This window comes from Arvicola amphibius, chromosome 6, assembly GCF_903992535.2.
Source record: "Arvicola amphibius chromosome 6, mArvAmp1.2, whole genome shotgun sequence".
Taxonomy (NCBI): Eukaryota; Metazoa; Chordata; class Mammalia; order Rodentia; family Cricetidae; genus Arvicola; species Arvicola amphibius.
The window spans coordinates 103,371,195-103,394,418 of NC_052052.2; the positions used below are offsets into that span (position 1 = coordinate 103,371,195).

Here is a 23,224-nt window from a genome sequence, read left to right on the forward strand (position 1 = left end):
ATATTAAGGAAAAAAAATCTCTAAATTCTTATGAAGAAAACTAAATAGATGGTAATGCCAATCAAGAAAAAAAAAAGGATTTGTGTCTCTAATCCATCATGTTAGAAATCTTTAAGACACAGGAATTCAGTAAAAAGGCACTCCAAATGCTTTGGTAATAGAGAAGAAAAGCAACCCATCAGTAGATGTGGGGAGCAACTTTTCAACATCTAAATAAACATGAAAGAAGGAACCAGAAATCAATAAAACATAGGCTTGGTGCAGGATTATTATACAACAAAAGGACAGATTTATTATTAATAAATTATTTTGAGATAAAATTGTTCACACCAAATAGCGATCATGACATTTGGACTTTTCAAAGGACTAGTGTTTCATCTCTAGAAGCTAACCCTACAAAATGATGCTCTAGTAGACAATGCAAGTCATGAGGAAAGATGCTACTAGCATGGATTTAGTGAATAATTTCGGTTGGAGGCCTCCTGGTGACAATTTTGAGAAAGCAAACACAGCTGCAGCATAGCCAAATATAGCTGGCCAAGACAATGGCATCCATAAAGTTAATCACTTTGAAATATGCTACCCGTATGCTCAACCCAAAAATTCAACACCCCTTCTATCATGCAGGAAGTCAAAATATAGTTTTATGTACAGAAATATGCAGCTGTTTTAGGCTGATTTAGGTGTCTTGATTCTTCTCTATCAAAGATTCAACTCTGAGAACTATGTCAGGCATGAATATGACCCCTTCTGAAACGGGGAAATGGATCACAAAACAAATAGGCTTAGAGAAGACTAAAATAAAACATTATGTACAAAGAAAAGATAATAAAAGCATCATAAAACTTTTTTTAAAAGATGAACTTTTGTATCCTCACTGAGTCTAGGCTGAGGTACAAAGAAAGTAATGAGTAAAATAAATAAGTATAAAAAAATTGTACACCAATCTCCTGCCAAATGTTGTCCCTTATGTTTTTCGTGTTACTCTTCTAGTTTTCTCCTAAAAATTTCAAGGACAAAACGAAACATCAAACCTCAATCCAGCACATACTTTTGTTGTCCAACACCCAATACCTTACTTCAATTCCCCATAGACAGATGAACTGAAGTTCTGCATGGTGTTTACGTTTGTTTACACTAAGAGGTTCTCAGGGGGCATAGGCTCATCAATCTCTTATCATGCTCATTTTTGTCAAATGCTTAGTCTAGGTGCTGAATTCCCATTACAATAATCATAATTTCAAGAACTGCTTTTAAATCAATTGAAAGTTGTGGATTGATGAAACAGTGCTCATAAAATAATGTTAATACAAAAGAAGTACAACATAAGGAATCCATTCAGGCCAGCATCATATCTAATACAGAAAGAAAAAAATTAGGCCTTGCTGCCATGATTTTTCTATGAAGATCTTGTGTGTGGCAGCTAACGCACAAGCACTGAAGCCCTGTACTTCACACTAAGGATAAAAGACATAACACTAGTGAGGGCTCTGGCTATTTACCTAGTAACACATGATGGAATTATCTGAGTGAATTTCGTTTCCCACTTTTTTTTTCCAAAGAAAGTAATCTGTGGTCTAGGCCAAGATATTGAAACAGTCCTTAGACCCTCGATAGCCCATAACTTATAGTGCATGATTGGTCACCATGAAAATATTCCTGAAACATAAATTCTTCAATCATAAAGGTAGTAATCTATAAGCACATTTTTCTATAAGCACATTTTATGTGATGTCACAATTTCATAAGTTTCATAAACAAAGACCATTAAGTGAAAGATATCTCAAGTGAAGTATTAAGATCAATAAAATGGAATCATAAATATACATTCTCTCTATATATAAATGTGTGCAAACACCACACACACACACACACACACACACACACACACACACACACACTGACCACTGCCAAGTTTTTGTCTTTTAACTCACAGGACCAACTGAGTCTCCTTATATTGGATAACTAAGGTCTAACACTTTTGCAACAGACAGAGACGAAAAAAAATCAAAGACATAATTCATGAAAAAGGATGTAAGGTACCATCTTAAAACTTAACAAACCTAAGTTTAACAATGAAGTTCAGTAAAAGCATGAAAATTAAGTCTTTTAGGATAAAAATCATAGAATGTTTGACTTTGTATAGCATATTAAAATACACAGTACTATACTTTATGGTATATAAAATAGTTTTAAACTATCCAAAACTTATGTTACATAAACTAAAGTTAATACTGAATACGATGTAAAATTCATCTGTGAAAATTTTCAGTCCTAAATAAGCCTGTAAACGTCAGAAAAGGCAGCTACTGCACTGGGAAAACTGATCCCAGGGTTATGACACACACAGAGATACCATGTCACTAAAGAGACAAACTTCTCTAACTACTGAGGCTTAAAACCAACACATTCCACATATCTCATTTGAAAAGCTCTGTTTCCCAACAAGGAAATCTGGGTCAACTGGTCATCCAGATGGGCGATTCCTGTCCTGACGCTGACCTAAAGGAAACACAGATTGTTTCGACCAATCTGCATGACAGAACAGCACAGAAGCATCGGGAATGTTTTATAATTTAATCTACATGTAGTCTAAATTTATACAAATCTTTAGAAAAAAACTGGATCTAATATTTTAATGCTAAGTTTGCTGAGACTTTTGTTAACTGGAATAATGACTAAACCCAAATCTGAATTTATATTCATTAGTCATTTTGAAAGTCATATGACTACATATTTGTCATCATTACATTTTAAATTATTGGCTGACTTTAATTATTAATTTTCATATTTGAACATGGAATGTAATATACAACCTGCAGTTCATAAAAGAGAATGTTCATAAACCTCTGGGTTAGCACTAAAAAAAAAGTGTAAATCTCTTGATATGCTCACAAAAGGCATTTCAGCCACATAAGTGGAATCGTATTTCTATAGAAATAGTTGGAGTAATCACTTCCTGTCATGATTGAGGACAAACGGGAAGAGGGAAGCTGTTCAAAACCCCCTAAATGTTCTCCTCTTTCTTTTATAAGTCCTTTAGGAGGCGTGTGCAGCTCACACTAAATGAAAAAGACATTCCCAGGAGGAGGAGGAGGCTGCTCTCCCTTCACATCTGGATTCAGAGCAGGGAGATATTGGATAGCACAATTAAACAGCGATGATGCTGAAGGGGAATAATTATTTTACAATTACCTGTGAGCAGCACATTTACTGCTCTAATTAGTTTTTGTTTCCCACATAGGTTTTTCCAGGAACACTCAGCTCCATTTCTCTTAGGTTCAGCAAGCGTTTTTTCTTAAGGAAAACATAAAAATACATTTTCTGCACGGCTACACAAGTAGCACAGCCCTGACGCTGGCTTCATTATATGACTTGATACTTCCGTGATAGTGGAAACAGACAGGGTGGCAGGAGAACTCGGAGGTGCTAATGAACTGGAAATCATTAGTGGTTTTAAAAGCCTCCCGTTCTTGAGTTTTGTAAAACAAATCTTATACTCAGAACTGCCTTGTTCTTTGTGATGACATAATACATACCTAAGAATAAAAAAATATGTCCCTTCCCTGAAGAAATAAAATTCTGTTTGAAATAATGACTTTCTAAACTTGGGGGAAGTTCAAATTTGGAAGTAAACCAAAGCAATGACTTATTAACTTAGTTCCTTAAAACATACTGTGAGTATAACATTTCCATTTAAATGCAAATAAGGGATGCTTATAAATTGTTGCACATTTATGATTGTGGCTCATTTTGTTTTTTAAAATTCCTGCTAATGACCTCAGATTCCCGTTATAAACAGTACCTGAATTTTTGCCCAATATTTGAATTTAGCAGGTGCTAGCTGTATCTACATTCATGTGTATCAGATTTAGCATATAACAACATTAGCTACTTTATGGAAATTCCACGAGTGTTTAACTTGTAAAGAACAAAATCACACACACAAAGAAAGAGAAAAGGCTAAAAAGAAATGAAAAGTTTGGAGATTTATTGTAAAGCCGACTGCATTCTTCAAAGGCCAAACAGTGTTACTAGAGCTGAGGGGGAAACACACACCCAAAGTAGGAAACATCACCCCCATGAAATCTTAATTACTAGGTTCATATCTGAAAACCCTATCTCCTTTTTATCTTGTCTTTCAAGGTTCTTGTTTTCCTAGTTCACTGCATCTCATCAACAGATGCTGGAGCAATCTCAATCCAGCACATTACAATTAAATAGCAAGACTTATCAATTAAAGTAATACCTCTGCCCAGATCAAAGATAGCATTCACATCCTTAAAGACCTGAAGAACTTTTGGTCTCAGAAGGTAGCTGATACTAAAGTACATACTGTTAACTGAACATCCTCCCCCCAAATATTTAAAAATTCTTCACTAAAGATCCATATCCATGCATAGCTCTTCTTCCACGGTTTCATTTCAGTCTCTTTTCATGACCATTAAGGAATCAGGTAATAAATGTCATTAACCTTGGCATTTTATGATTTGTAATTACATTTTCCACATAAAGTTTGAAAGAAATATAAAAGGTGGAAAGGGAGTTCCAAATGCTTTGAATCTTCACACATTTTTTCTCAGATGGCACAATTTTGGTTCCCAAGCACACCTGTACAAGAGGAACACTTCCTACCCTCTAGACCTACCACAAGGATGAGAGACCATATAAATCAGGTGTCCTGGCACACAGTAGCCACACAGCTTACTAAACACACATTTCCAGTTTTACAGAAACAATAATGACTATGCCTCCTGGGGTTAGTCCTACTGCCTTGCAAGAGTTTCTTAATCTATAAAATGAGGTCAGATGAGAGGGTCTCAAAGCCCCTTTTAACTTTAACAATGTCCTGAGGAGCCCTTTACAGTTTATTTACATACAGATAAATAGTTTTTGGTCTATTATCAAAAAGCAGATGAATTACCCAGGTTTATTAATTTATAGTCAGGTTATTTTTTTTCTCTAAGGCTATTTACTGAATGTGAAAAGAACTGAGATTTCATGTTATTGGTAGCCTCTCCTCAGCCTTCTAACACTGCAAATCTAAATACTGATACAAAACTAACAATTTTCAGGCCACATTTTTTTCATCTGTAGCCTCTCATTTCTAGGCCAGTACATACTAGTTCTGTTTAAAAAGTCTAAGATAGGAGACAATAACTGTATCACTAATGAGGTAAAACAAAGAGGAAACACTCATCCCCATTCTCAATTAAAATCAAATTCCCAGCTTAAAATCAAATTTAAAAAACAGTTCCTATTTTCATTATGCTTTTCTATGAATAACAGTTTATAACAACACAAAAACAAACAGCCAAGATTATTTAAAATGCTTATTTCCATTTACAGTTTGCTAGTGAATGTTTGAAATCCCCAAACTTTGAAGCATATGTTACAGCAATTCTATACCACTACAGAGCCTTAAATGATCCGGGCTCTTTAAACACTGGATGGCTCATGGGGCCATCAAGCATAATAATTCATCTCAAAAGCTATTTGTTCATCTGCCTGGAGGACTCAAACATATTACATCTTGCAAACTTATCTAATATATTCCTGTGGGGAAACGCCATTGAGAAAATACGTTCCACTGATTTAGAAAATCAACACCAGAAAAGTCCCATGCTTTATTTCAACTCCTTTTATGAGCATGCTAATATCTAGCAGACTGCATTTAGTTCAAATGGCAATATACTTCATATGACAACTAGTCCCCCAAACAATAAAAGCATGCAGCTATCTTCTCCGGTGTCCGAATACCGCTATAAAATACACTGCCTACGTGGGTTTCCTGCTCATATACCTCTAGCCCCCAGACAGTCTCTAGCACGAGTTAATTATACAGTCTTGTGGAAAATATGTCTCAGCGCTCTCAGGACTGTGGAGACACACAACAGTTATCTCGGAAACAAACAAGAAGTGTCATTTGCAAATTCCTTTTTTCTTAGTTCATTTAAGCAATAGCTGGCAAACCCTGAAAACAATCTGGGGTTGATTCCAAAGGCTATCATTTGGAAATCATGAACTTTTGGAAGGAAAGCAGGGTAGAAGTCATATTGAGATTCATATAAAAAAAAAAAAAAAACCTCCATGGCTGAGATACAAAGGTTCTGTTCAGAGCTAAAAGTCTGAACAAGCCACATTCATCTACCAAATGAAAAGGAGGAATTAAATTTTCATAATCCATAATTTAATTGACAAGAGACTACATCTTTCAGAAGCCGTTAATGCTTTAAATTCATAGAACATTCACTAGTTAGATATATTATGTCACTTAGGCAGCAGGTGATCATAAATTCAAAACCATCATCAACCCTTGATGCAGCCCTAACATTCTAGCAAAACAGAGGAAAACACGTAAGGCTTGCACAGTAACTCCTGTGCAGATACGGATTATGTCTGCGTAAGGTTTGCATTTTAAGAGGACACGATAGAGATCTCTGAAAACTATCATGGGAATATTACTAATCAAGATTAATTTTCAGAGAAAAGTGCCAAAAGGGAATTCGATATTTTAATTTGTTATCTGATTATCTCTGAGACAGTGAACTTGACCACGTCCTCTCAAGTTAGCAGCCCTAACTAACATCGACAGTTCGTATTTAACAGAGTCTACCATCCTTCTCTCCCACTTGATTTTTTTTTATTCTAGGGCTTCAATAATTGGCCGTTGTGAAGTTTCTCAAGATTCTCAACTCATAATACTTAACATACCAGAAAAAGAACCTAGCATCACAAGGGAAAGTTAGCTGCCAGGGAAATGGGTCATAAAGCACGGAATGGCTTGAGCATGTTGAAGACTACCATAAGGTACCAGAAAGCATCTGGGTGTGTTAGTCTCACCGCGGAGAGAAGAGGAAAATTTGTCCATTATCTGACTGACAGCAGCAGCCCTCCCCCTATACATTATCAAATACCTCACTTGGTAAGAGAATTCTATACATCCCTTGTCTCAGAAGGACACAGACTTTTCCACCTCTTTTCTGGCAATCCTCTATCTGGGGTTTCTTTACATAACAAGCCAGAAATACAAGTGGATCCTACTGATATTCCTGAGCTAAAGAGAGAAACTTCCACACGAAGACAAACCAGCCAGATTAAAAACTGTACATAGTTTCCCTTCCTCGCGTATCCCAGCCCTCTGCTTGTCCCAATAACCGTTCTATCCTAGTTTGTCGACATGTAAAACCACCAGAATCACATTAATTATTAAATCACAGGCTGCCTATCAGACAAAACCATCCCGGTTACGTAAAAAATTACCTCTAATTTCTGCGAGAGAGTACACCTGGCTAGTTTAAGGGGTTTGTAATTATCCCTTCTCTCTGCTGTCCTCCTTCCTCCCATCTCAGGACTGAGTGCAAATGCCAGGGATGTTCCGCCGGGCCACCCCGCATTGCTAATGACAAGAGCGTGCAAGGCAGCACGCGCCCGCCCCTCCCCGGACCCCGCTTCCCCGCCGGCCGGTCCGATCGCTGGACGCCGCGCCCAGCTCGGGCTCGGGCTCCGGGACGCCCGCCGCGCGACCTCTCGCGGGTCCCCTCCCGCCAGCCCCGCGCCGGCACGCCCCGGCAAGGCTGCCCGCTCACCCCGCTCGCCCCGCTCGCGCCCCGCTCGGCCCTGCGCCGTCCCGGCCGCGTCCTCGGAAGAGCAGACGCCCAGGGAGGCGGCCGCAGCCTCAGAGGAGACGACGCCCCGCTCGGCCACTCGGCCCTCGGCCACTCACATTCTGTCAGCCACGAGCAGGCGGCCCTCGACCATCATGTCCGGGAGGAAATCCAGCTTGAAGGCAGAAGTCATGTTCTCAGCGCACGCGGCGGTGGCGGCGGCGGCGGCGGCGGGCAGCGGCGGGGGGCTGTGCGCGCGTCCGAGCGGCCGCGGGCGGGCGGGCGGACGGACGGGCAGGCGGGCGGGCGGCGCGAGACAGGCAGGGACAGGTGCGCGCGGCCTCCCCGGGCGGCCGCCGAAGCGGGCACTTGTCACATTCTCTCCCTCGCGCGCTCCACCAATCCTCTCCGCCAGCCAGCGCCGGGGCGGCCTGGTTGCCGAGCGCCAGGTGCGGCGGGCGGGGGCGGAGCTCCCGGGGCGGCCGCTCCACGCTTAACCCCTGCGGGCCCGCCCGGCCAGCCCCGGCGCCCCGGCCTCTGCGCATGGCCCCACCAGCCCCGGGGCGCCCGCCGACTGGGGCCGTCCTGCCCAGAACCGACTCCCGGTTCCCACGGCCGCTCGGGGTGCGAAGCGGCGGGACACAGTCCCCGCGAGTGACCTCCGTGCCCCTCGTGGTGAGGTTGGCCAGCCGCCCCTGGGACGGGCTTCTATATTGGCTTGGAGCGAAGTAACTCGGAAAGGTGGCCCGAGTGACATTTCCCTTAAACACCGAGAAATAAAGGAGTCTTAAAATGAGAAACGGTCATAAATCGATTTTTTTTTTTTAAAAGGGCGAATCTCCAAATTGGTGTTTTCCTATTATTGAACACAAACATTAAAAACCAATGCTGTGACTCGTGTCACACTTAAGGTTTGTGGAAAGATAGTCTAGGAGGAATTGAGAGAAAAGCAGCAAATAAATAGATGCTTAGAAAAGTTTCCAAGAAAAGTAGTTTATAAGGCGGCATACTGTCCTCGTTTGGTTGTTTGGTTATTTGGGTTAAAACAAACTTTTCACAGTGTAGACACGTGCATGTTTGATTTCATGTTCTAAGTCAAGCTCATAAATTACACACTAGAAACTTTATAGTTTACTTTTTGTGGTAATAACTTATATTTCATTTCCAAATGGCATGTCTTAAACTTTGAGGTAATGCATATGTATACACTAAGTATATGTATACACATAGGTATAGATACATAATATAAACAGTATGTATATATTTTATGGTTTTGTTTGAATTTTTATTTCCACTCTAATATGTTATTATTCTAAAGACAACCAGAACATTGTACTAAAGCATTGGTTTGCTTTTTTTTCCCACACAAATCAAGGCATGCCTGGATTATGGTAACCAAATAGTTAAACTAAGTTAACAATAGTTAAATTATCAGACACAATATAAAGAAAGGATGTAATTTTTCCTCACCAATCTCTTGTCTGACGTTGGGAACTCTCCTTAGAGATTATAAGACAAAACAGTTATGTGTCAATTTTAAATCCAATGAGCTGGTGAGCATTATGGAGTAACAGGCCTGTGCTATTCAGTTAAATCCACACAAACAAACTTAACTGATGCCTTCAGCTGAACAACCTATCTGGCTTTTAGCCCCCTAACTGCAGGGTAGTTAAAATGGAAGATTTGATTAACTTTCATTTTTAAATACTGCCTTTCTGGAGAAGCCAGGTCCCAGTTTATAATGAGTTAACAGACAGACACTTGCATCAAAAATGAATTATTAGAACAAACCATACCCAAGCTTTTTCCCCAATCTGTTTTTTATTCCTTACCAAGCTATTAGCAACTACTTTTGAAATTATCTTACTTAAGTAGTTAGCTGTATAACCGAAGACAAATCTTGACAATTCTGGACCTCCTATTATATACTCTTTGCAAAACCCTGAATGCATGCAATGAGCTGACTGTAAGCAAAATTTAAGACAGATTGAACAGAGCCAACCTTCAAAACAAACAACACACAACCACAATGAAAGAAAAAGTATTTATAAATCAGCTACAGAATAAAGCTCCTTGTGTACCTATATTCTATAAGGTAGAAATTGCTTCATCAACATATACACTTCTAAAATATTTATTTTCTCTTTAATTGCATGTGAATTAGTTAGGCGAAGCTGTGGGGAAACCCTCTTACAGACTTAAGCCTTCTCAGCAGTTTGTTAAATTCTAGCCTCAAATCCCTTGAGGCAATAGTGGATTCAAAGCAGCTTTGAATCATACTATAAGGAGGGTGAAGTAGGATGTAAGTAGGTCATAGGGAGAGAATTACAAGTGCATAGGTTATTGCCTGACTTAACAACTACAGAGTAGCATGCTTTTCAAAGCACAGTTGCTTTGGCCATTCGAAGTGAGAAGCAAAACCGGGGTCAAAAAATAAAACTACACTACGTGGGATATGGTGATGTGAACCAAGAAAAGTGTGCAGAGTGCAGCTGAGTTTAAACACCCTGGCTGGCAAATACACAAATAATGGTGTGATTGCATAGGCACCTGATGGAGAAGCCACCGGGAGGAAGGCAAAATGTGATCACTCCCCCACCTGACAGGTGATGTAGAAGTCTCCCAATGACAGCTTTTATTTCTCGTGTCTACTCAGTTTCTATGATCACATCACATGCATGCTGTCTGCTTCTGAAAATCAACTTAACATAAAAAATAAAACTCAACCAAATGGCTCTTGATAAAAAGCTTCAATTTTTCATTTTACTGCTTTGGTAGAAAAAAAAAGACTCAACAAGGATCTTTTTAAAATTTCCCCACAGCAGTGAGCCATCAGGTATCATGTGTGGCAGTTAAAATTAACTGGCAGACAGCTTCACTGGGCCACAATTGAACGCTTGGGTTCAATAAAGAGAGATTTTAAAGCCAAGGATCTTATCAAGAGCAGTGAAAGGGGACGAGGACATTAGCACGGTCTCTCTTGTGGACATGAACCACCTTGTGCAGACATCCCTGGGGACCAGGCTAGCAGGAACAATGAAGTTTCTTCGTAGTTTTAGCTCCCTTGGAACAAAACCTTAAGCTCTTCTCTACCCCATCCCCCCCACCTCCCCTAATTGTCTCCTTTTTTTAATCAACTTGCTATTCATTTCCCAAACAAAAGGCAATTCAAGAATTGGAAGCACTTCAAGGGAAAGTTTCTGAATGACCTCATTTTATATGAGGCTTTCCAAGGCAAAGCAGTGCACTGTGCTGTTTCAGCTCCCCTTTCCCTCCTCAGCATCCCATGCCATCGTGTCCAATGGCCATTGTCTGAGCACTGAATTATCACTAGTGTTAAAAACGAGTCTCAATAAAGCAGGGTGCTAATAAACGCCTTGCACATGGCTTAAATGGAAGAACCCCTCTTCCTGCCACTCAATGAACCAGAATACATTCCACTGACTGAATCTTTCAACATTCTTTAGCAAAATGTAGACTACGATTTGAAAACTGACATCTGACAGGCCACGATTCATGTTCATAATAAAAGAAGTTTATTTTCTTCTTCTGCAGCTAACGTTGTGTAAGACAAATTTCTATCTGTTATCACTGCTGCTCTTTACTCCCCACATAATTGTACCTTTAAAAGCACTAGCCATCTGCAATTAACAAAGATGTGTTAGTATTGTTTGCTGGACTCCAAATGCCCCATTTATAAAAGCATTTCTTCACTGCCCTCACCAGTGGCTACTCAGTACAAACCAAAGACCAAAACATCTTTTCCCTATCACACTTTTGAATTCAAATTTTATTAACATAGTTGCTTCAGTTTTAAAAACAAAATAACAAGCCCAAATGTGCTCAGCGCCACTTGAAGCAAGAAATGCAGGCCCTATTATGAGATTTTCCCCCCCATCATTTCCAAGCAATAAACTTGAAATCCGCATGAATTTTAAGTACCTGAGAGAGTATCTCACTTTGTGGGCATGTGTTTATTTTTGGCGCATTCCAGTTTCGATAGCAACTTACGAAAAATAAACAATGCCTTAAAAAAGAAAGGTTTAAAACAACTCCAAACAAGTCCTTAAGCAATACATTATAAAGATAGCTTTGCTCCATAAAGTTTATCACTTAATAAACTTATCCGTAATCACAAATCTAAAGCTATCAAGCCTGTTCTCCCCATACTGAGTGCATCCTTAACACATGTCTACAACCAGATAGGTAAAATTAAACACCCATGCGGATGAAGTAGTGATCAAGCAGTCGTTTTATGGTTTTGAGGGACTATTAACTAGCCTGTCGTCTTGGAGAACAGTTTCTACTGACATGTTGCGATCTTACTTGTTGTTATTGCTTCAGTTTGTTTTCAACAGAGCCAAAGTACAGCAGGGTGAATTTTTTCTTCCCTCTGAAGAGGCCCTTCAATGGAAGCTGCTTCTTTGCATACCTACCTTGGCACTGGGAAATGAGATGCCCCTCCAGAGTTGTCAGGGACCTCCATTCCAAGGGCAGAGAAAGCTAACATCCGGGGTCTTTCAGACCCAGAGCTCAGCCATCGCCTCATTTCCCCAGCTAACCCACCCTTTGCCTTTTCTCCTTATGACTCCACTCCTGCAGCCTTTAATCTTTTGCCTGCTCAGCCTTCTCTTCTTTTCTGTGTCCCCCTCACTTTTTCTTTCTCTCTTTCAAATGGGAGCCAGACAATGTCTGCACCCTCCTCTACAGCTCTGTGCCTGAGGAGGTGGGTGGCCACCAAAATGAAGAGAGGAGCTGGCCGAGGGTTACTTATTTGTCCCAGAAATCAGATTTCACTTGCCTTGACCAAGGCTGATTTCTGAAGTAGCAACAGCTGTCTCTGTCGGGAGCCACAGGATTCTTTTCCAGACACAGCCGGGGGCAACAAGGGGGAGGATGGGAGATTGTGTACCACGAGGCAAGAAAATAGGATGTGAACATTGGGAAGAAGTTTGGGGCTGGGGTGGGGAGAAGAAAAAAGGCTTCCCTGTCTAGCACGGAGCTTTGCACACAGAAGGTATTGGAGGGGTTGGGGGTAGCCTTTGAAGGAATGTTCCAGCAGCCTTTGGAAGTTACCGAGATTTGTCAAATGATACTTGTGCCCTTATCTGGTGCCAGCCTGGCGGGAGGAACAAAATTTATACAGGAACAAAATTTATACTTATCACAATGAAGTTTCTTATTCCCTTCTAATCCACCCATCAATACCCCACCCCATCAAATGTTTCCCCTAATCCACAGAAAGTTATTTGACTCTCTCCCAAGTTGTCAAATTTTAAAAAGGAGAAATTGCTGCTTGACAAAGTACAACAGCTGAGAAGCAACAGCTGGGCGAGCGCAGTTGCCGGCATAACAGGAGGTCCCAGAGAGAGCAGGAACAGGTGGGCATGGAATAAAAAAGAAATGGACAAATGGATGTGGTAAGTGTTTGGCTTGGGGTTGACTGAGGCAGATCTTATCCGGGATCAGAATCTCCGATGACAAAGACAATTGGCCTGACTTGTCTGGGGCTTCTTTTTCCTGAGCAAATACAACTGGAAGAAGAATGAGGATTAATCAGAGACTAAACGGTTGGGTTTCTATGAAATAAAGCACACGAATCCACTTTACTCACAGTGATAGCTGATCCCCAGCAAAGAGATCTGGGCCCCTAAGATCAGAAGGTATCAGATTTGGTGTTTATAGATCAAACCCTTTGGGACAAATGGTATTTTCAGACTGAGTGAAAAATTGTGAGATTTAAGGACCAAACCTGTTGGATTTTGAATTTCATTTCGTCAAAGAATTGACAGACACTGAAACAAAGTCATTTAATTTTCTGATTCACCAACTAGACCTTTCTTTGTCTTATGTGTGTCCATTACTTCCTAGTAGAGACGAATGGATGACAATTCAAACCCTGCCATGATCCTCAGATAAGTATAATGTGTTAGCTAATTATTACTGCAGCAATTATATAACTGAGTTATTAAAGTGACGTGTAGGTTGAAAATATATCAAGGTATTAAGATCGGGAAAAATTTCCCACTATAACAGTTCAAATCTGGAACCACTTTTATTCTATGAGAGGTTTTAGAAGATCCCAAATGGACTATTTAAATTTGCTTTTGATGCTAATTCCTACTAAGTCTATTAGAGGAAATTTCTTTCTTTCTTTTTCCTAGCAGAACCACACAAAATCTTCATGGAAATTTTGCCATTTTACAGAAGTAGTCTAACTGTCTATCTGGGGTGAATATAATGTGTATGTTTTCTCTCTGTCTTGGCTCTTTATCTCTATTGTTGAGTGTAAAGCTGCTACCTAATCCTCAAGTCTCTCAAATCTCTCTTAATTCTAATAGCTACATTTGCCCTATTTTACAGGAATATGGCAAGAAAGGAGGTGAGATGAGACTCTGGGAATTAATGAAGAGAAGTGACTAAGCTCAAGAGCTTGTTTTGCTTGGTTTTAAAAACAAAGATAGACATCTTCTCCCGCCACTTCCTTATTTTTGTCTTGCTCATCCTTCACAGCCAAATTCAGCTTCTACCTATGAGCATTTTATCTCCAATCCTTCTCCAGCCATCATTACTCTTTTTTCCCATGAGTCTTGGAGCTATCTGATGGTCCCGAAGTGTCTTTTATTGAACACTATGTGTATGTTGTTTGATTGGTTATGACTACAATATGGCATTTTTAATATTCATGGTGCTTTAAAATTCTCTGTTGTTCTACTCCACAACAGTTGCTGTTGTGTAGATTAAAGCCCAAGAAAAATGAAGCATGGAACACTTTCTTCTGAGACTTCATGAGTCCCAAGTGTGGTGGCATAGTCCTATAAATCCCAGTGTGGGGGAGGCTGAGGCAGGAGGATATGGAGTTTGAGACCAGCATGGGCTGTATATGGAGATCGTGTCTAAAAGTACAATGAAAATCTTATAAACTCTAAGGTAAGAAAGTGAGAACTCCCAAGAAGTAATGCTTTCAAGCAATTACATTCCTTATTCCCCTAATCCATTCTCCTTTACTGTTGGTCTTTATTTCTTCTGGCCCACAAATCCTAAACTCTCCCAAAAATTGACACTGGAAGGTAAGTTAAAAGAAAGGCGATTCAGGAAGAATAAATAGAGCAGCTAAAACCGGGAGCTGTGACCAAGGTCTTGATTAGATCTTGAGTGACGTCCACTGATAAACAATTTTATCAATGCAAATAAATGCATGTGCCAATCACTGCATATGGTGGGAATGCTGCCACCTGGATTTTAACATGGTAAATATCTGGGGCTGGACAGGTGGTTCAGTGGTTGAGATCACATACTAAGCATGTAGAGAACCCGAGTTCAGTTCCCGGTACCCTGTGTGGGTGGCTAAAAACCATCTACAACTCCAGCTCCCAGGTATCCAACACATAACCACACGTATGCATATACCCTCAACTCTCTCGCATGCGCACACTCATACCCAGGATACCCATATACATAAGTAACAACAATATAAACATCTATTTTTTAAAATGGCAAGTATCACGGCTTGGTGGCATAGGCCTGTGATCCCAGCTACTCAGCAGACTGAGTTGGGAGGATCAGCCTGGGCTACAGAAGGAGTTCAAGGCCATCCTGGTCAACTTAGTGAGATACAGTCTCAAAAGCAAACCAAAAGGTGGTGCAGAGATTGCTGGATAGTGTTCAGTAACAGAGCCCTTATCTCCCATCTTCCAAACCACGGGTTCAATTCACAGTAACAGGAAAAAAGTGAGACGCAAATATCAAATTGTCACTGCCCAGGGAAGGAAATTCCTGGGCCCGGACCTGTAGTCCTTCCCACTCTGATCTCTTCTCAGTCTCAGTTTTCTCATCTTTAAAATGGAAACAACTATAATGACCTGTTGGAATCTATGAGAATTACATTAGATGATAAGAACAGAAATGATTAATGTAATGCGAAGCAAAGAGTTATTGTGAATAAGTTTTAACTGTATTCCTTTTATAATAACATGTCATACCTTCGTCGGAAACTAACCATGGCAGTGGAGAAGGGAGAAAGCCCATCTTAATCTTAGTGTGTTAAGGTTTTAATGATGTGTCTAAAGTCTGAATGAGATGGAAAGAGATAGGGCACTGTTTTGTGAAGAAAGAGGACCTGGGACGCCAGTCAAAGTCAAGGAAAGATAAACAATACAGGACCTGGGGCCCTTGTTTTAGGACCAAGATCTGGGGCTTTCCAAGAAGGTGGAAAACTACAGGTAGCTTTATTCAGAGACCACTCACTCAGAAGCTGATAGAAGCCAGTCTCATGTCTATGCAGAGTTCCTACTGATTGTGACTGTGAGGTTTGTCAAGAAGCACATAAAAAAGTGTGAATCTCAAGTGCACCAGCAGTATACAAGCGCCTCCTTGCAACTTTGTTGAATGGGATATTTTTCTCAGGTAAATTCCGATTTTTTGTTGTTGTTTCTTGGAGGCATGCTGATAGTTCTGCTTCATAAACTCCAATGATTCATCCTGATTCTGTGTAGCCAACAATGGACAGATCCACCTGAAGTGTGCCAAGGTAGCAGCAGCTTAACCTGCCCTCATGATACATGTCACTCTGGTCCATCCTCTCTCTACAGATGTCACTTCCGGTTAACTTAGTTTTAGCATACAGGGAAACATGCCAGCGTGGGTCACAAGAAGAAAGCTGTGGAAAAAATGAGCACACCCACACAGGATCATTTCTAATGCCTTTCTACGATGCCGGAAGGTGTATTTGGGAACAAAATGAACTTTTCATCAGGTCAGAGTCCACCAGCAGCAACTCTGAGTTGAGTGAAGCCCAACACACACACACACACACACACACACACACACACACACACCAATTTTGTTGTTTTGTGCCATGTGATTGCAAAGGCACCCCAGCTCTCCGGGACTTCTTTTGTGCTCTGAGTGGGCTACAAGCTAACACCTCCTATCTTCACATTCTCACACTATCTTCCTTCTCTGGCAGCCTCTTCCTTATGTCAGCTGAGAAGAAAAAATGCCACAAAATAATTATAATTTATTTCATACCACCACAGCCTCGTCTTTTCTACAGAACAAAAGTCACCTTATCTCAGAAAAACTCACAAATCCAGTAATTAAGGAGGCAATGTGTAGTTCGGGAAATGAGAAAGAAGAGTCTCTCCCTGGTCACCAAGTCCCTTGGGAATTAGCAAAATAAAGAAATCATGGGGAAGCTATGACATGCGATGCAATGGGAGGTCGCTGTCACTAAGAGGACTTGAACTTGCCATGGTGAGAAAGGTAAATAGATGCCACCGTACAGAGTGCTGCCAGGCAAACTGCATCTGTTCGTAACTTTTAGTGAAATATCATTTTTTTTTACAAATTTTGTAATTTGTAACATTACAAAAAGATTGGATATTTTTAATTTAATCACTATCATGATAAGAAATCAAGTCAGGTCTCTGCTTACAGATTCTGGCACCTTCCACACCGAGCAAGCATCCCCATGTAACATGTTCTTCTTTCATTTCAGCTCTCCTCCCATCAACCTGGATGTTTCCAGGGCTGTGAGCAATGAACTTTCCATCAGCTACAGTTTCACCTAATTAACCCCCCTGATTACAATAATTAGTATTGATTCACTCTTTGAATGACTTCCCAGGTATTCAAGCACAATGCGCAGTTGCTATAAAGTTCTAGATATGAATATTAGTTAAATGTTCTTCATCATTTTTCCAGCCCCCAAAGGATATCTTGCAATTTTATCCAGTCACATAAAAAGAGAAGAGCCAATAAAGAAATATTGTCAGGTTCCATCCTTACAAAGAAAAGAGTTTGAATACACAGGAGGTTATAGATCATAGTCTGTGGTCTGGTGAACACATTTATGTAAATATTCCCGAGGCTTCTACATAAAGGGGCTCGGGGTGCAATTGTTATTCTCTAGCGAAGGAAATTATTTTACCAGTTTGAATCTTTGCCTATTCCTTTTCTCCAGGTCTGAAGTTATAATTAAAATTTATTTCTACGTTTGTTTAGATCACCATCCTGGAAAAATCATTGACCATGGAGTGACTATCATGATACATTATCCTGTTACTCTTGTAGGTACGATAGTAGACAAGTTTGCCAACTCCCAACAATATATTTTTTTATCAGCATAAAGAAAAATGCATTGTTCTGTATGATGGATACTGGAATTGTATGTTGGGCAGGGGAGAGGTTTGGGGTCCCAAATTCTGGAAACTGGTAGTGTATCAAAGCACCAGAGAAGGGAAGAAAGTGGAATTTCCCCTGGTTCTGGTTTAACTACAAGCACTCAGAAATTTAAGTGAATATATCACAGTTAAATAATTACCAATTTAGAAAACAAAAATTCTACGTGGTGGTCTCCTAGTGATTTCCTTATTTAAATGAATTCCTGACAAGCATCTAGCAAGCATGGAGACTACTTTGCTCTCAGACCACACACACACACACACACACACACACACACACACACACACACACTGATTTGCAACCTGTGCTTTAGATTGAAATTTTCCCATGAAAGCAGAACCTGGGCATGCTGGTAACAGTTGGTTAGCCTTGGATATGAAGCTTCACCCATTACCTTTTATGAGCTCATCCTAAAAGCAATTATTGGTATACCCAATGCAAGGAGCACTTCAGATCCCTTTGGAACTAAGGGGACATAATAAGCATGCTTTTAAAATCCACTCTATTCACAATGGGTAACTTAAATAATATTATTACATTGCACACATATGCTTTGGGTGTACCTAAGCTCTGAAAATATTACCGGCAGGAAATCTCAACTTGCCAAGGCAATTCTGGGTAACCGAAAACATTTATGTAAATAATTCTACATTAAGCATTTAATAACATTTCACCTTAAGTTTAAAAAAATTAAAATTCATTTCCAAATGTAAGGAATAACTGGTACTTCATAATTGTGTTCTGATAAGTAGCACATATATCTCCTTCCTTATTGATGGGGAGCATCATCAGCTTGAACCAAAATCTACCAAGAAATATTTGAAACCAATTTTATTTTTTAATTTCATTCATTGCAACAATGCCCCCTTTGTTTCTCAAATTAGGCCCCTAGTCTTATTCTATGAATTTACTAATATATATCTAATATATTGATCTGGCACAAACAGTACATTAAGCAAAGCACTAAAATATTCTAAATACATATTCTTCATAGGCATCAACCTTAGGAAGAAAATTTTCATGTAAATCAATTACTTTTTATTTTATGGTCTGTTCTTTTTATATCTAATGTGTAATAAAAATGGTGTCGACATTTGAGAAGTTTGAACCAGATTTTTTCATATTCTCTCCTACAGTCTCGTAATTTTCACCTTAGAAACCAATGTTCATCCTATAAAATGAAAGGCATTTGAATAGGCATGAAATACTTGCCTTACACAGAAATGCAGTTTATAAGAATATAAGCCTTAAGTTAGAGATCACTATATTCCACTGAAGCCTTTAACATAATAAAGTAACAGAACAATAGTTTTGTGATCAAAATTAAAAAGGCAAAAGTTCTTACTTGTCCTTGGATTTCTAAACTATTTCTGTAAATACAGAACAGAAAACTAAAAACTAGGGTTGCTGATTACTTAAGCATTAAACATACCGCTGTTAACTTCTCTCTCATGCTACATTCCGTAAGTCCCTCAAAAGGGCACATTTTAAAATCCTAAGCATTAGCTACAGTAGACGCAGGACTGATCAACAAGGCATTTGCCACAATGATAACAACAGTATTACAAGCATTCTCAATCAATAAGTTTTCTTTCTGTAGTTAACAGGGAGGCAAGCTATAAATCTCTAACTTAATCCAGCTAACGTAACTACAAAATGCAAAAAGCTCCGAGAATGGTAGATAATAAATTTTTAAAAGCATAAAACCACAAATAAGCAGACCCAAAGCTCTTCGCTCTGATAGTCCATACAAACAAGATTATAGGAGATAAAAGGAGGTGTTGAGGAAAACACACACACACACACACACACGCACACACACACACACACACACACACACACACACGGGGGAAAAAAACAGCCCCAGACATGCATTAAGCTAGTTTGACAGCTCCATTGTTCGACCGGTCCCATTGTCAGACCCAAAGATGTATTCAGTGCTACAATGTCTGCTAGCAAATAAACAAAAGCCTGCATTTTTAAAAGCAGGATGCCAAATCTATCATAATTCTCTCTCAGCTTCCCAAAAGGTCAGCTGTGCCTCCTTCTTGATCTACAATAGAACCCCAACACCCATGCAGGAAGCAGATATCTGCTTCCCCACACATGAGGACCCAGGACGCCATGCAAGAACAGAGGTCTCCAAACAGGTACACATTTTGGCAAACAGGATAAAGTGATCCAAACCTGATAACACGGGACGACTATTTAGGTGGCTAAGTCCAGATTAGAGTGGTATTTGGAACGCAAGTCTAATATGGAGTCTCCTCAGCTCCTTTTTCGGTGATTATTCCATGCAGAGTGCATAATAATGAAAGAGGCTTAGACATTGCAAAGGAAAAGACGAACCAACAGCCAGATTCGGAACCCTTAAAACATCCACTGGCTGCTCATAGATAGCAGGGAGCAGATGCATGGTCTGCTTTCAAAAGGCAACTAGTACACATACAACTCCCTCACAACAGCCCATCTCCTTTCTCTCCCTGGCTCTCTCTCTCTCCTCTCTCCCCCAATCTCTTGGTCTCAATTTCATTTCTCTCTCCCTCTCTCTCTTCCTCTGTTTAGATTCCCCCCCCCCCTTCTCTTCTAAGCTAAGGAAGCTGCTTGATTCGGGGCAAGATTAGTGTTTCCACCAGCTCTCGGAACTAAAAAAGCTTATATTAAAAACAAAGGACCCAACAACATACCTTAAAAGCAGCTCCTCATTTCTCATAGTAACAGCGGATTTGGGACAGCGCATGCTTTCTACACTGATAGTCTCAACAAAAGCCAGTTCAGAAGTGCGCTCAAACATCAATGCCACAGTCGCTATTCACTAATGCGCCCCCTCTCCTCTCTCTCTCTCTCTCTCTCTCTCTCTCTCTCTCTCTCTCTCTCTCTCTCTCTCTCTCTCTCTCTCTCTCTCTCTCTCTCAATCCACTCTTCTCTCAAATGCTGAATAGTAGAGAAAAGGGCTCCTGCAGACTCACTGAGAAGAAATAATCCTCTCTGACAAGTTATGTTATCTAGGCATGTTTTTGCCCTAGTGTGCTGTGTCTCCTATAGTGAGCTTGTTTTGTATGCACTCAAAGCCTGGTTGGCATTGGTTCTCCTAATTACTGTCTTAAAAACTGGAAAGATTTTAAGCAAGTCAGTGACCTTCGTTTATATAGACATTTAATAGCAAAACCAATCAGACAGTTTCACCGACTATCAGCAAAGCTTCACAGAGGACTGAGACTTGAACAGGTCAGTGTGCTCAGAAGGATTTTTGCCTCTTTTTTCTGGGACACTGCATTCACAGTTGGATTCATCTGTTCCTCTTCTCTTGTCCTCAGAAAGAGTGACAAGGTCAAGACCCTTAGCCCCACCCTGGATCTTAGATGCAGAGAACAGAGGCAGGGGGACTCGGAAGTGCTTTAACTCTGTGCAAGCCGGAGTTCTTATAAATTAGAGCTTCATTCACCAGAAGCGGAACATTAAGGAAGCAGGCAACACAGAGATTGTTTGGTCACATTGAATACCCAGTCAATAGATATAGCTGTTTTATCCCCAAAAGACAAGAAAGTGACTTTTTCCCAAAATAAGAAAATTTGCTACTCTGACTATATTCTCAGGGTTTTGCACATACAGTTGACCAGGGAAATGCACACTCCCCTTTTTGATTGTTGAAATAGGAAGAATTCCATGCATAATTAGCCAAGTCAAATAGCAAGTTAAATACACACAGAGAGACGACACAATGCTATGGGCTGAACAAGTAGTCATCCAAAGGGCAAGTTCAGACATCACTGCAGGGGATCCATACTGACCTTGGAAGTTGAGAACACTCTCAGCTTGTATGGAATAACCTAGAATGTTTCAAAACAGACCTGAGTCAAAAAATACTGATGTCAATTCTGAACATCACTCCTATCTGACATCAGCCAAAAGTATATCCTCCTTAGTAAAATTCTAGACTTGAAATATAAATGAGAATAAGAGCGAAGAAAAATATTGGTGGGCTCTGTTTTGCCGCCTATTTGAAGACCTGAAGGAATATATCAAATATCTTACAAGATCCCTGACCTTTGACTTGGTCTTAGTCCACAATAGGGACATGGAGATTTGGGGAGGGAGATGAGGAGATAGATCTTTAGTCTCTGCTACACAGCAATCCTGCTGAGTGTATTAGTTAGGCTATGGAAATAAATGCAAGGGTAGCCAACCTCTATTACCATTTCTACCCATCAATAGACATGGCGAACCACTTGACAAAGGCCAGGTCCTGAAACAAGAACTTTATCTTAAGGACAACTCAATTTTACACATCTTTGCTTCATTACAGTATATAAAAGTTACAGAGTGGATATATGAAAATGATGACCTTGCCAGGAAATACTAACATATGAAATCCAACATGTTCCTTTGAAGGAGGAAAAACACCATGTAAATGAACTTGGAAGCAGAGAGACCTTGGGGAACTAGTGTCTGACCCTTTTTCATTTGTGGCTGGTGCTGAGTGTTGGAGCAGAAGGCTCTTGACCTCCCTGTAGCTCCTTTGCCCTGTAGATAAATGGAGCCAACGAACGCTAATTTATTTTAAAGCATGTGAAGAGCCTGGGATAAAATTGGGTATATTTGGCCAGTGCAAATATTAATAAAAAGTGGAATGATTTCATGGACATCTGGCATGAGTTTGTCTGACAGGGAAGAGTAAAAATACAAGGCCCACGCTGCTGCTATGAGTGCTCATGCAACTCTCTCTACATTTCAGTGAATTGTGGATTCATAGTGGTAATGACCAGACTTGAAACAAATTCCTAAATCTTTTGTATCTATTCGCTTTGTTTTTATTCTCGAGTCCTAAATAATGCGACCACTACTGAAGTCAGGGTCTACTACTTATCCTGTTCTCCCAAATGACAGGCTGAGGACCTCATACACTCCAGCTACATGTACTGAATATGGGTTATAGAATGAGTGAATAGAACATGTATGCTACTTGCAATATTTTCATACTTTTTAGGAAGTTTGTGACCCCAAGTGTACACTGAATTAACCTCTGCTCTTCCTCACACATTCAATAGACTGTCTTTGCCTCAGTTTAAATCCTCTTATCGAATATTGATCCTATGAATATTTGTTAGTAAATTAATTCCCCTTTTACAGTTGAAGCAGGGGAAAGGATCATTTTGTTTTTTAAAATATGCACTTTTCTTCACAAATATGAAAAAAAGCTTCCATTTTGGGCATGAGTTGGGACAGATGACAACACAGGAAAGTTCCTCTCACACTCTTGGTCTCTAAATTTCAAGATCTCTTTGTATTTAGCCATCCCACAACATTGATAAAGGAGGCATAAAGTTACAGTCCCACCTAAAAAGTTCAAGTGCAGAGAGATTGAGTGACTTGTCTACAGAAACGCAATAATGAACAAGCTTGGGAACTCTGTCTACCGCATCCTTGACACA

The 23,224-nt window shown here is 40.1% G+C and overlaps 1 protein-coding gene across 6 annotated transcripts in view; it reads right to left on the reverse strand.

Moving 5' to 3' along the window:
• The window catches only part of Celf2 (CUGBP Elav-like family member 2), a 526,057-nt gene that overhangs the window by 304,699 nt on the left and 198,134 nt on the right, over positions 1 to 23,224 (reverse strand). For 2 of the 6 annotated variants that reach the window (XM_038332723.1, XM_038332721.1), the window contains exon 1: positions 7,727 to 7,813. The exons of the other annotated variants lie outside the window; for them this stretch is intronic. In XM_038332723.1, the coding sequence (XP_038188651.1) occupies positions 7,727 to 7,800 (74 nt within the window). In that variant the 5' untranslated portion in view covers positions 7,801 to 7,813. Of the gene's footprint in view, positions 1 to 7,726; positions 7,814 to 23,224 lie in introns of those variants that run through there. 6 annotated transcript variants of the gene reach the window in all.